Source organism: Apteryx mantelli, chromosome Z (genome assembly GCF_036417845.1).
Source record: "Apteryx mantelli isolate bAptMan1 chromosome Z, bAptMan1.hap1, whole genome shotgun sequence".
Classification (NCBI taxonomy): Eukaryota; Metazoa; Chordata; class Aves; order Apterygiformes; family Apterygidae; genus Apteryx; species Apteryx mantelli.
The window spans coordinates 43,264,394-43,278,637 of record NC_090020.1 but is presented as its reverse complement, the minus strand read 5'-3'; the positions used below and the strand labels follow the sequence as shown (position 1 = coordinate 43,278,637).

Sequence of the window (14,244 nt, the reverse complement as noted above, 5' to 3'; positions counted from 1 at the left end):
CCAAAAGAAAAAAAATGTTCTGTTAAATTCCTCTCTGTAGTAGCACATAAATACTATTTCAAGAGAAAATATTTTAAAGCACTTCCTGCACTTTTATGTTTTTCTTTTAAATCTAAAACCTTTAATAGTCAGCAAAAATATTCTTAGCATTCTCTTCATAAATAAAAGAAGATATAAGAAGAATCTGGAAATGTTCATAACTCCTTGTTAGACTGCAAAGCTAGATATCAATGACTAACCCATATATTACACTTTTGACCTTTTTATTCATCAGTGTAGACAGCATGTTAAGCAAATTATAAGCTTTCAGTATCTTTTGTGATAGATGATTTAACATCTTAAACATCAATTTAAGCATTATTTTATGAAATCCTTCATATGGACAGAATTTATAAACTGATCTGTTTTAAAATTTTAAAATTCCCCTTCAAGAAACTTCTGTATTCAAAAAGATAAAAATGTGAAAGATATTTAAGCATATTTTAAATGTTAAACTCCTGTCTGTCTTTATGAAAAGATTACACCATATAATATCACTTCTTATTCCTTGTTCTACCATCCCAGTTTTGCATCATGCAGTGTTGAAGTGTAAGACAAAAATGTAATCAATTTGGAGTTAAATGGATTTTGTTTTGATAGAAAAACTTAAAAAGCATCCTGGTTTTGATATTAGCTGGAAACATTGTAGCCAGCATGAGTACTGCTTTCCAGCTATCTATAGAATAATCCAAATCTAATACTGTATTCCACTCGTTGCTCACCCTCTTCTAAAGCAATCTGTATGAACTGTAATGAAACAGCACACAGACCTGAGGAAAAAAAAGGATTTGAAACCCTCTTTCAAATAGGTAGCATTAGCCAAAAGTATTTGTTCTTCCCCAGGAAGATACTACCTATATATTTATGTTAATCTCCTGTCTTTAAAGGAAGCTTTGGATGAGTGGTTTGATTTTATGAAAACACTTACACAGCACTTGGAGTGCTTTCCATCCTTACCACTCTGTCCAATTTTCTGTGTAAGCAGTAAGAATTCATACCACATCATTACATCGAGCTTTTAAAGAACTTTTCAGCAGAAGTAATGAAGCAAGAAGAAAAAGATCACTGAAATGTGATTGTCTAAAATCTACATGGCTCATTTCTGCATCGTTAGGATGTGGGTAACCTTTAGGGACACGCTGAGACAGAGAAGTTCTTGGTGGATTGCTTCCTCATTAAGAAGTTGCTTCCTTCTTGTTTGATAGAACCAGCAATGCATCTTGCATTTTGGGTTGTTACGCTGCAGTTATTTCAGTAAAAAAAAATGTTTTTTGTCTTCTTGTTTCTAACTTGCAGTCAATGAAGAGTCAGTCTTGAATTTACCGAATCATGATCAGAAAAGACCATCCAGTCTTTTTTTAAACCTTTGTAAAAAGGAGCTTTTATGTCTAACTTGAAAAACTTTGCTTTTAAAGGCCTCTTCCAGCAGCTCTTCAGGCAACACTGTTCTGTGTTACTGGAGAGATGCTGGTGTTTGATTGTGTCATGTGCTCAGCGCGGCGATGCCTTTTTGACCACCCTCTGACATCAGGATGGCCTTGAGCCAAGTGGGTAGCCCAGGTTCCAGGCCTTGCTGGGGTGGCTTCTAGCAAGGAGGTACTGGCCACGAGTCTGATATTTATTTGTAAATCATGGGTATTACAGCAAAAGCTGGACATCTGTTCCATTTCTCAGAATACAGTAGAAATAGTAGGCAGTTTCCTAGTGCACAAATATACCTCGCTTTCCAGGCAGCCCTGTTAGCCAGGAGCTCTGCCTTTGATCCCCTGAGGGCCAGGCTGCTAGTTAACACCCCCGGCTTCCCCATGGCTTTCCAGTTGCTTTCAGCCCGGCGATGTGTGCGTGCAGGCACCCAGGTGTTTGCTGGAGCAATTTGCCCAGAGATCAAAGATATGCTTGCTGACAGCCACTAACACCCTTTTAGCACAATAAAAAAATTCATCTTCTCTTTGCCTCTCTGCCCAACAAAATCCAAATTGGTGTTAGTCCGAATGATCCATCCCAAACAGAAGGAAAAGAACTGATTTACAAATTATCTAATCTTGACATTTTGCAAATACTTAAGCAGGTTTTTTAGAAAGGATATTTTCACATCAGTTACATTGATTTCACTTGGATCTAAGTTTCCTTAGATACTTCCTCTCACTGCTGACATCTTTTATCCAACCTCTTTTCTTGTGTCTCAGTAGAAACAGGTTTCAGGTTTTCTGGTGGTGAAGAAAGGCTTTTTGTGGTAAAACAAAAATGCTTTTTTGCAGTAGGGTTTTCTTTTCTTTTTTTTTTTCCAGTACTACAGTGTTGCAGGTAGACTCAGAAACTAACACTGCAAAAAGATAGCAGCTTCTCCCATTCATCTAAAGTCTTCCTGAAGTCATGTTCATCTGCATGATTATACCAGACAAAATTCCTGTCAGAGCAGTTGCTCTAGATGTGGATGCAGACCGCAATAATTCAAATTTCCTCCCCCGGATACAGGAGATTTTATCTGGCTTTTACTTGAGACAGATGGGTGGCTTACTAAGTGGTTTGAATCACAATTTGAGCTTTCTCAAAGTCCAGCTGTCTTCAGACCCAACATTAGGGGCATATCTGATTTGAATGTAAGGGATTTGTAACTCAATATTAATCATGTCAGCTACAAGCAAGCTTTGTGAGAAGTTTTCTAAAACACTCTTTACATTGTTGAGCTGCTCTCTTTGGTAGGAAGTTTTGACCATTATACATCTTTATGTAATAAAATTTGTCTAGTCTGCCTTAGACACTCTAGGGCAGAGCTTCCATCTATGAAGATATTTTTCCAAGTTGCAACGTTTGCTGTTTGAGCCCATAATCTAAGTTTTCAGATGCCGAATGCTGGGCTAACCTTGCTGTTAGTATTTACACTCAATTCTCACAGCCTCCAGGAACTGGATTTTTATTCTAAGGTGATGGAAATATATCACAGCTCTGCCTATGTGACGTCTCTTTAATATGCAGTTTGTCCAAAATGAATTTGGCTGTGATAAATTTGGGAAATAAGTGAGGTCAGAACATTTATGGAGCCAGCAGTAGTTGTTCTGGGAACTGTAGGGAGTTTAAAAACCTGTTCTCTCTGAGCACAGGCATAAGAAAAGTGAATTCCTTATCATTAAAGGTGCATGTGACATTATTATGTCAGTCTTGATGTGAGATATCTTTAGAAATATAAGTATGAACTCACTGGTCTTTGGTGTTTGAAGACTTACATGACAGCCCTGACGGAAATAAATGAAACGCAGAAGTGGAACCCCCTGTTTTCCTTGGACTGTTCATGAACTTTATTTTTGCATACTGTAATTTCTGTGCCAAGCACATTGTGGCATAATGTGAAAGATCAAAAAAACAAACAAACAAACAAACAAATTTCTTCATAGGAATAAAATGATTTAGTGGTCAAAGTACAGTTCTGAATGAAGAAGAAAATGTGTATTCCAGTTGTTTCAAACTACATGTTACGTAAACAATACACAGCAATTAAGATGTGCATGTCTTCCCAAAGACCCTTTCTCCATACCTGATATAGTGAACTTTAATAGGAAGTAGGGGTATATTTGGTTTAAATTTCTAATCAATTTGTCCTTCGAAGAGCTTTCTGCGATATTAGGAATACAATATAATTTGTGAAATTAGGTGAGAGATGAAATAGGAGTGTTGTTATTAATAGGACCTGTGTTCTTCGATTAGTCAATGGTGTTCTTGGTAAGTGTGTGAAGGCCTTTTAGCAAGTGAAACTAACAATTTTCAGGTACATCTTTTCTTGGATATTATATTTGGCAATTGTAGCTATACATTTTCCTATGGAATCCTAAAATTACAGTGATCCACATTGGTCCACCTGTGTGCTTTAAACTGCTCATGATTAATCCTGTGTGGAGACTAGTGCAGCATCAGTAATGAACTGTATGCACTGTATATACTGTAGTAGTCTTCAAAAAAAGGAAGAACATGTGAGGGTGTGTATGTGAAGTTTGGAACAGGCAAGGGAGAAAGACGAACTCTCATGAGTCATAATAAGTCTTCTGTGAGCCATTTTTTATGTGTAGGTCATAGAGGGAATGAATCAATACAAAAGACCTGCTTTTAAATATTTATTTTGACAGGAATGTGCTAATATGCATTACCACCCATTTTCACAAAAAGCATATTTGTTCACTGTGATATTTTTGTACAAATATATTTAACATAATCTTTGTACTGAAATGATAATGCTACAACTCTTGATTTCTGTTTTTTTAAGAGTTTTTCCATGGAAATAATTATTTTAAAAACACCATATCCTAACTGGATGTTATTTATAGGGATGTAAGTTCCTAGTAAATTCAAGGCAAAGGAAACCTCTGCCTGGATATAGCTATTTGAAAAAATGTTTTACTATCACCCTTTTGCTTACCAAGGTGGTATTTACTCTGACTAGTTGTGCTGAGGTGAAAACTGGAGTCTTTTGTTTCCCATAGTTTTTTACCTTAAGGGAATTGTCTTGATGTTTAAAATCATTTTTCTCCTTTACTGTGAAGAAAGGCGTCTGTCTGCCTCTCGTGTTCATTGGCCTTCCCAGCCTATGAAGTCTTTCTAGGAATTATATCCCATTTGTCATCTGCAGCTTTGCACCAGTTCAGCCAGCCGTTACTGGATACTTGTGTGAGGGTGGAAAGAAAATGGAGGAGAGAAAATAGAAATGACTGATGTTTCTAGCTGTTGTTTGGAAGTACGTAAGGCATTTCTGCAGGTCTCCAAGTTTCTGCAGCGTCTCTTGGCTCCCTACCGGACTGGGCAATGAGTTTGTTACAGATATTTTCCATGAATGCATGCATAGATGATCCCATGTCTGCTCAAATAACGTTATTTGTATGTATCTCCAATTCACCTATCTTCAGAAACATGTTGATTAGATCCAAGGAATCAACACAGAGGTTCAGGTAGGGATCTTACTCATATGTTGCAAAGGAAGGAAAGACATCCTTAGTATGCTGCTGAGTTTGACCTCCCTCTCAAGGAATTTGAATACCTAAAGTTTATATTAAAAAAAAAAAAAAGGAAAGAAAAGAAATGTACCTTGAAAACAGAGAATGCAGTTTATGTACAAACTAAATCTTAATATATATACCAGGAAAAGAGGGGGTTACTGTGAAAGATGTTGCATGCTGACACTTGAAAATGAATATAATTCAGTCATAAGGCATGGGGTTTTTTTTCCTCTAAGAAAATAATTAATTGGTATTGCAAATGGAAGTAAGCTTGGAAGAAGAATGAAGTCTGAAGGTCAGATTCTTTGATGATGTGAAAGAAGCATAGTTTGGAATATATTTAAGTTGGTACTTAACTCCCTATGTTCTGTTGAATCCCTTAGCTGAATTACGTCCACCTACTGCCATAAGAATACAGCGAAGTCTTAATTGCTGTCTCTTATGTTCAGATAGATAAGGAACAGGTGTGCCTTAAAGCGATGCTGGTCTGTTTTAACACATCTGCTTTTCTTACCATGCTGCAGTTCTTCTTCCTGTCCAAGCAGCTGAAACTTGCTGATAAATTCTGTGGGACACAACTTCTGACCCTCTTCCCATCTGTCTATGCCTAGGCAAATGCCTCGTTCTCCAGGGCCCAAGGAAATTTTAAGGAAGTCTGGACTGATGTAGCACCATCATGGGTAGGTCCCCAGGGAAATGGAGGCTGCTCAAAGTCAACTGGGGCCTATTTAGGAATGTGCCTGAATTTGGCCCTAAACTTATTAGTTTAATTATCCATATCCTTTCATTGTTTCTGAGAATATAAAGAGATCTCATAGGAATAAATTGGAAAATGAAAAGTAAATATGAAAAATTCCATCTCTTAAACCTAATTTAGAAGTTGTTGAAAGCAGCATTAAGGTTCTTTTAGAATATGGAGACTGTGGGGTTTGTGTTGCTTCTACTTAGTTACTGCTAACAAACCTCACTGAATATACTATGGGGTTTTTTTACGTGTACTTAGTCATATAGCATTATCATTATCAGTAGACATTTAGATGTACAAATCAGCCTGTCCCTCCATCTGTTTGCTTCAAAGTACTTGGCATTTTTTTTGCAATGTAGTAAAAGTAGTTATAGCTTTGCAATTGAGAACTATTACAGCAATATCAATTTTTCTTATTCCAGTTAGCTTTTAACCCAGAAGTTTGCCTGTTATTTATAACTCCTAGTACGTGTGTGGGGTGGGGGAGTTAAGTGTGTGGAATAAGGCTGGGCAATAAATATGATTGCAAAACTCTGTCATTACTAATAAAGCCTTTTGCAGTAGTATAGTAAAATAGAAATATCTAGAGCATAGGATTAAAAAAACCTCTATGATTATAACCAGAATTTTGCCTGTGCTTTCTGCAGTATTTTAAGTAGACATATTTTTTGCATGGTTTCCACAGAAACACTTTGCAGCAAGAAGGTATTCATGTTTAAAATAAATTGTTAGCCAAGGCTATGGGAAGTTGGAGACTCTGCTTTACATCTTGTGTAGCTGAATCTGTGTCACCCAGGCTGACAGTTATGTTTTGCTAAAAGTTTACCCAATTATCTTCTGGTGGGTTTAAGCTTAAATGTCTATTAAGCAGTTGTGGTCATCTTGTAGAATTATCCATACATTCAGGATGGCTCTTTTGGATAGGGCAGTGTATTGATGTTGACTAAGAGCAGGAAGATTTTATCCTCATTTCCTTTTCTGCCCCCTCCACACACACAAAGATTTTATTTTTGAACAGCTTTGTTAGAGACTGGTGAAGATGTTACGCTTTTATAAATGATCCTAGAGAGTAAATGAGAAGATAGGGAAGAGTAGAAAACAACCTCAATCAATTAAGCTTGTTAGGATTTTACAGTAATTCTTAAGAGGCTGTAAATTGGAAACTGATACATCTTTGGGATGAGAGAAGAGGCAGAATGAAATAATATTCTGTCTAGATATATAAAGGCAAAATGGCATTAAAACTTAATTTTAACACTTAAACACATATTCACTAGTGATATGTGGCCAAATATGTTAAATCATACATTTCAGAAAACTTATTACCTAGAAATAGATCCAGCAGGGATGTTAAGATTTGTCTTGTGCAAGATGTTCAGTTGGTACAGTCATTGCCAGTAGTAAATGTAATGTTCTGTCATGGTTAACAGCAGATGAGCGCATTGAACTTAACAGCAACTTTATTTAGTTGAAAATGCTGCAAACCACCTCTTTAGCTATGCTAGTTAATAAACATATCACTCCAGAGCTGTCCCAAGCGCTCCTTATGGAATATTGATTCAGACAAACAGCCTGTCTCCATGTTTTGCAGGCTGTCCAAAGAATAAACGTTAGGTATTTTAGAGATTTCTCTGTCTTCATAAGAATGACATCTCTCTGCAGCTATGTTTCTCAGATGCTCTGAAGCTGTCACTGTCAAGGGCAAAGCTCTCAAAAGGAGAAGCTGGGGCTTCTGCAGCCACAGGGCCAAAGTTTGGGATCTACTTAGAAAAGGGATTAGTGTGTCTGAGTGTGAGAATAAGAATGGACTGTAAAACTTTAGTTGTCTTTCACATGAAGATAATAATAGCAAAGAGAAAATGAGGTGGAAGAAATGAAGGAAAGAAGAGAGTGAAGATGAGGAACAGAAGGGGAAAAAATAGAGAAATAAGAAAGAGGAAAAGCAGATGATACACTTGGTATAAGGATGAAAGAAGTTACATGTCCAGCAAATTATTTTCTTATTTATGTTTTGGGAAATGCGTATTAGGTCAGAGACAACATCTGAAAACCTATATGTATACATATAAGAAGGCAGCTTTACTTTTTGTAAATAGGCTGAGACTCTACCTGCACATGGTAACATTTAATTAAGTCAGTTAGCTGAAAGTGATAATTCTTATGTTTTAGTTATGATATGGTTGAAAAAATACTGCGGTTTGTAATTTTGTATCCTTATCTGAGCAAAATTCCTTAAAATAAATGAGGAATTTTGTCTGCTCTGGGGGCTTTAGCACAATTTGATCTGCACCATGATTTTGTTTAGTACTGTTTAACTGATTAATTAAAGAGCTGGATTGTAACCTAGTCCTGTGATGCAGTGTTTTAATTATGGTCGTTTGTGTTCAACTGCTTGTGTTCACACAGAGTATGGGAAATAAGTGAATAACGGATATGTCAGCTAAAAATGTGAGGCCAATCAGCCTGCTCAGGCACAGATTTTTCTTGTAGGGACCTAGTTTGGATATGATGGTTTTGTGGTCTAAACAGGAACTCCTAATGGTGTGATAATGATCGCTGGGCACCTTCTTCAAGGCACTGATACCTGTAAGAAACATACTGTTGTAAAAATAACATGTTTAGCTAGTGCCACACTTTGTCACTGTTCTTTGTGGCACTGTTCTCTGCTGAAGGGATATAGTAGATGTACCATGTTTTTCCACACAGAAACAATTCTGTTTTAGCAGAGGATTGTGCAGATGCACAACATGCTTCATTAAAGATTCTGTTATATTTATATCTTCTCTTCCATCAAAAACCCTAAAAAAGCAAAGACCTAGTCTGGCACAAGATTTTAGACTGCATGCTTTCTTTTGGATCTCCACAGACATTTGCCTGCCACAAGGGAACATAAATTTTGTCTGAGTTATCAAGCTGCGACTCTTAAGTAGTAATGGGAAAAAGAGATCTCAGCCTGTTAATAAAAGCATGCTGATTTTTTGCAATATAAAAGGAACTTGAATTGAAAGGACCACACTTTTTTGATTTGCCTACCTTAACTTGTAACTTTTAGTAGCTACTGTATTTAGAGGAAAATATGCAATACAAGCTTTTCAGTTTCTGGGTATATGTGTGAAGTCGATCTTGATTGCTGATCTGAAATGGTAACAAAAGATGCCAGTCTTAACTGATACATTGAACTCTGATAAACGAGGTTTGGTGGATGAAGCTGTGCTTGGTCAGAGGTGCTGGACACCCAACCTGCCCTGCTGCTGGAGGCAGCATCAAACTGGTGCTTCTTAATCCCTCAGTCTCTTCTGACAGACTCCCTGCAAGAGATGACCCTAACTTTATTCATTGTGACTGATAAACTTTAAGATATATGATATCTTCCTTTTATCCTGATCCTTTTCTTTTCGGTTTTAATTACTGCCATTCAGACAAACGCTGAAATCCCCCTGGAATTGCAAATGCCAAACCTTTGGGCTGAAATGCTAGATCCATTTGCTATTAATGTATCTCGTCTTTCCTCTACCCCCTTTCTTTTTCTGAAGAAACCACTTGTTTGCTTTCTCTTGGTTTCTTAGCTGATAGAATGCTTTTTAAAATGCTTTTACTGCCCTGTCACTGCATTATGCTTTTTGGAGGGAGGATCAGCTGGATCATGGCAAAGAGAAGTGCTGCTTTAGTAGTTTTAGTTTGTATTCACCATACACTTCCCAGAATTGCATTGTTCCTTCCCAGAGGGGGAAGATTTGTCTCTCATACAAATCACTGGTCCTTTTCTAGGCTTTTGTAGCCTTCCTGAAATTGCTGGAAAGTTTCCTTCTTTCTGCAGAGCGGGGAGGAGGAATTGCACCAGACAGGCTGGCCCCAGTCATTTTATCCCTTTCCTGTGTCTTATAATTCGTTTTTGGAACAAACATCAGACAGTACCTATCCTGAGTTCCCAGGACTTCTACCGCTTTTGTAAATTTGTTGCACCAAGGTTGGCGGTGTTTTTTGACTTACATCCAAAAATTGCATCAGTGCTACAGTATACAGAATCTGGCCCCCAGCCTTGTCTGTATGCAAAAGTATCCTTGCTAATTTAAGCTGAATTGTTAACGAGCATTTTTCTACTGACTTAAGTGGTACATCGAGTTGGTACTAGTTTATCAAAATCAGTGTGTATACATTATTTCAACTGATGCTACTTTTGTGAGTAGGTACATCCACAGACTCAGTTTTCACAGAGCCTTGTTAGTGTTTATGGAAGTGCAACTGTTATCCTCAGGAACGCCTCCAAGCCTTGGAAAGTCTAGCAGCAACACAGAAGATGTGCAGCAGTAGTTAGAAATTTGCTTAAAAGAAAATAAAGTGGCAAAGCAAAGTAGAAGGAATAAGACTAAACACAGTTTGGATATATTGGTACTATTATTGAAATAACTGGCAGGCCTTAAACTACCTGTTTCATGTAAGCAAGTTAAGCAGGATAGAAATTTTAGTTTAACCCCCTTCCCCAGACATCAGCATATGCATGCAGAGGATTATTACCACCATCTGTTTTATCCACAGTAGTTTCCATTGGTTGTGTTATTTTGCTTTTTTAGTGTTTAAGCACTGCTTTGAAGCTGTTGTGTTAATGGTTAACTTTGGCTGAATCTGTGCGTAAGTGCCTGTAGCACTCTCAGCATGCTAAGGTCATAACTGTTAGATTAATGAATGGCAGTATTAGCTCTGTGCTGGTGCAGTACATTAATGGCTGTGCAAGTTCAATCAAATACACTACTGACATTGTCTTTATATAATGGTATTTACCAGCTCCTAGATGGACTGCTGAGAAAAAGGAATATAATCTTTCGTTTTTATCTATGACTTAAAAATAAGGTAACAAAATCATTGTTATAGGTTATTTTATTATTATAATTTGCAGTAAGGAAATAGATGTATCTGTAGACTTATTTTCTTCACTAAAATGAAATATGCATATATGAGGGACATTGTGCTCAATGGAAAGAAAACTAAGTGGTGCAAACATTTTATCTTCCATGTAGCTTAAACTCGCATCCTGAAATAGTTCCAATTATTCAAAGAGCAAAAAAAGTACCCTTATTACTTCCTTTCTTTTTCTTTTTCCTTCGCAGAACCTGAAGAAAGTGTTTGCAGAATTTAGTCATCAGGAGCTGTTTGAGTTCTATAACAAGGTCTGTAGATTTTACAATACTATACTTCCTTTGTAAACACCGTATGCTGCTCAGCAGGAAGCATTGCCTACATCAATTAGATCTAATGAAACTGGAAGGAAAATGGATCCAGTTTTAATTAAAGCTGTTGGATTTGTTTGATCATACAAAGCATTCTCAAAAAGAGTCTGTGTGTTCAGAGTTGGAATACATTGATATATAGGGTTTGGGTCATTCTGAGCATACCTGGCTGCTAGATCTGGAAGACTAGCTGATGATTAACAATGAGCTCTTTGGAAGGAGCGTCTTTGTCTTATACCTCCAGTCAAAATGCCAGGCTCATAATGCAGTCAAAATGAACTCTATTATTTTTTTACCTTGTTATTATGCATTGGAAAGTCACAGCAAAACAGCTGTGCATGTAAAAAAAAGGCAGTATTTAGACTGTTTCTTTAAAATTTGAATATTTAAACTGCAGCAATGAATTCTAATAGCTTCATGTAAAAACAAATATTCGTGAGTACACGATTTTTTTATTGCTGTATGAATAGATTTAGTATGCATAGTTGAAGACACTGGAATGTGAGGTTTTTTTTCTGTTTGCATGTTTCTAAACAATATTTTATATGAGTGGTGGGTTTTTTTCTCTCTTTTTGTTCCTTTAAATAGCTGGAGACTATACAAGCACAGCTGGATTCCCTTACATGATGTTTTTGAAGACTTATTTCTTCATCACACTCCTGCCACCTCATTATTTTGAATTGAAGATAGATTGCCAAGCTGCATTTGCTGAAGGATTCAATGGGTTGCTTCCTGTAAAATTATATGGCTTATCTCCTTTTAGACTAGTAACATTAGCCAAGGGAGAGTGTTGTTAAAAGTTCTGAAGGTTCGAATGGACTTTCTCTTGTTCTTCTGAGCATTTGTGAGGAATGGTTTTACTTGCAGAAAAAAAGAGAATGGTACCCTCCTTCAGAGATTTGTTTTTGTCCTGTTACATGTGATGTTTGATTCCAGTGGAAATTTGCATACTAGTGAGGGACCAGGAATAAAATTTATCTTTTAGACATAAAAGGAATATAAAACTTTACTAGTAACAGTAGTAATAAAATATATAGCTAATGAAATCTCTGTCTTTCTGAATTGTTATTCACATGATTGATAATGCTTATTATAAATTTGTCAAAATAAATTCAGAACATAAAAATGGATTTTTTTTAGTTTGGGCAATTTTAATTTTATTTCATTATCTTTGTTCTTTGTTTTTGTTTCTCTAAATAATCACATCATCACTGATTTCAGTGTTTACTTTTGGCACTGAGAATAAGTATGACTTCTGAGCACTATGTGCATACCAATAAATCATAAGTAATATGGTGTAGAACTGTGAGGAGAAAGCTCAGAGTGTATAACAAAGAACACTGAAATAGTAAGATAATCAGATTCCTGAAAGCTATTTGTTGATCCTTCCTAATGTTGTCTACCGCTGTTTTTACAGCTAAAAAGAAGAAATACAGCATAGTGACTTAAAGGCCACATTAGTCATATTTTCACACATTAATTCCAGATGAATGGAAATGCATGAACATTATGAGAAGGTAAAAGTCTTAGTTCTTGTTCGTTGCCAGTCATTGACAGGCAACTTCATTGCTGAACCTTAATAATGGGCACAGTATGTGACTCTTCTGCTCTGGGCTAATAGAGGATGAAAGGAAGTAAAAATCCTCATTATTAACATGTCTTTCTTTCTACCTAAGGGATTCTTTGAACAAGATTTTTTGCTTTCAGATTCCCCAAATTGGGGATGGTTAACACACAAGCAGCATTGGGTCGGTTTTGTTTTGAGATTTGTTTGCTCTTGACACAAGACTTAAGTATAGCCAAAAGCATGTTTTGAATAGCTGGTGTTTAGGTCCTCTTGTGCCTGATTTCTCAATTTGCTGCTTTTGGAGGGTTATTTTGTTTTTGTTTTATTAGGGATTGTGCTGTCAACTCTAAACTACTGAAGAAGGGGTTTGGACCATTTGCAGAAGCTGTGAGATAATAGAAAAGATTTAGAAGATAAAGTCATGAACAGCCTAAAAACCGTGTGTGGGTAAATTGCACCAAAGAGAAAAAAAAGATTTATCTTTGTTCTTAACTGAAACACCATGTGATACTGTACCACTAATGTAGAGTAACGTTATTACCCTGTTGGAAAGAAGAAATAAGTCACCATTGCACTGTAGAAGCTTACTATGTACACCCTATAAAGCTGGCTGCCAAAATCAAGACTTGTATCAAGCCACTGGCAAACATGGTGTGTGTGTGTGTGTGTGCAGACAACCTCAGTCTCAGTATTCAGTGGCGGCTCACTCATTGTACACTGCATTGGTTGGTGTGTATCTCCAGGTGAGCACATCCCTGTCATACCCTCTGCAGACCTCACCTCTACCCTGCCTGCCAGCAACACTTCATTGCACATTGATTACTTGAATTCTCCGTCCAGACAGGTAGCAAATGTCAAAACCTTCCGCTGTCTCTGGATTTCTCTAATTGTCTTTGAGCTCATCTCAAATACTCTCTAGTCAGTCTTACCTTGCTTGAAAACACTACATTTTTGGCAGCTGGATTTTGATGTAATGTCACCTTGGTCTCTTTTGAATCATTTCCCACACACAGAGTAAGGTTCTGGTTGTGTAAGACCTAGTCCTTTAACCACGTTGAATAGTGGGATCTGACAATACCTCGGCTATCTCTTACAACATCCTGCCTGGCATGGTTTGGCTTGGCCAAAGGTAGATACCCTAAGAATCATGATACTGAATCGGTATTGATTTTCATGGGAGTTAAGGCAAATAAGATAAAAGGCACCAGATATAAATCAATAAATGAATCCAACTTTTAGTCTGAAATAATGTGTCTAGATGAGATGCTGAAAAACAAAATAAGGCTAAGGTTCAGTTATCTGAACAGAGGAGTCTAGTGCCGTTTGAGAAGCTTTGGGATATCCTGCCAGCCTTCAGCTGCCACTCCAGAAAAGTGCAAGTCTGGCAGATCCTGTATCATATCCAAAATGTCGCTGTGGGACTAGCAGATGCATTTAGAACATCTGTCAACATAAATGATCCTAAATGTGTTTAGACAGCTGTATCCTACCCCAGTGTCTGCTTCTGTGAGTGCATGGCTTTCTAGCACTGGGGAGACTTCCACGTGCCTTCCGCTCTCAGTTTTGACTCCACTGCAGAACTGCAGCGAGCAACTACCTCTTCACTGGCTGTGATGTTTACACCTCCCCTAGTGATTCTGCAGGGTGGGAACACAGCGTGTAGGCATATACATAGGTCTTGAGCCA

At 37.2% G+C, this 14,244-nt stretch overlaps 1 protein-coding gene across 1 annotated transcript in view; it reads left to right on the top strand.

Moving 5' to 3' along the window:
* Window positions 1-13,181, top strand: part of COMMD10 (COMM domain containing 10) — a 112,578-nt gene extending 99,397 nt beyond the window's left edge. Inside the window, exons 6-7 of the mRNA XM_067316166.1 lie at window positions 10,872-10,931; window positions 11,580-13,181. Of these exons, the coding sequence (XP_067172267.1) occupies window positions 10,872-10,931; window positions 11,580-11,618 (99 nt within the window). The 3' untranslated portion in view covers window positions 11,619-13,181. The remainder of the gene's footprint in view (window positions 1-10,871; window positions 10,932-11,579) is intronic.
* Window positions 13,182-14,244: the final 1,063 nt, after the last annotated feature.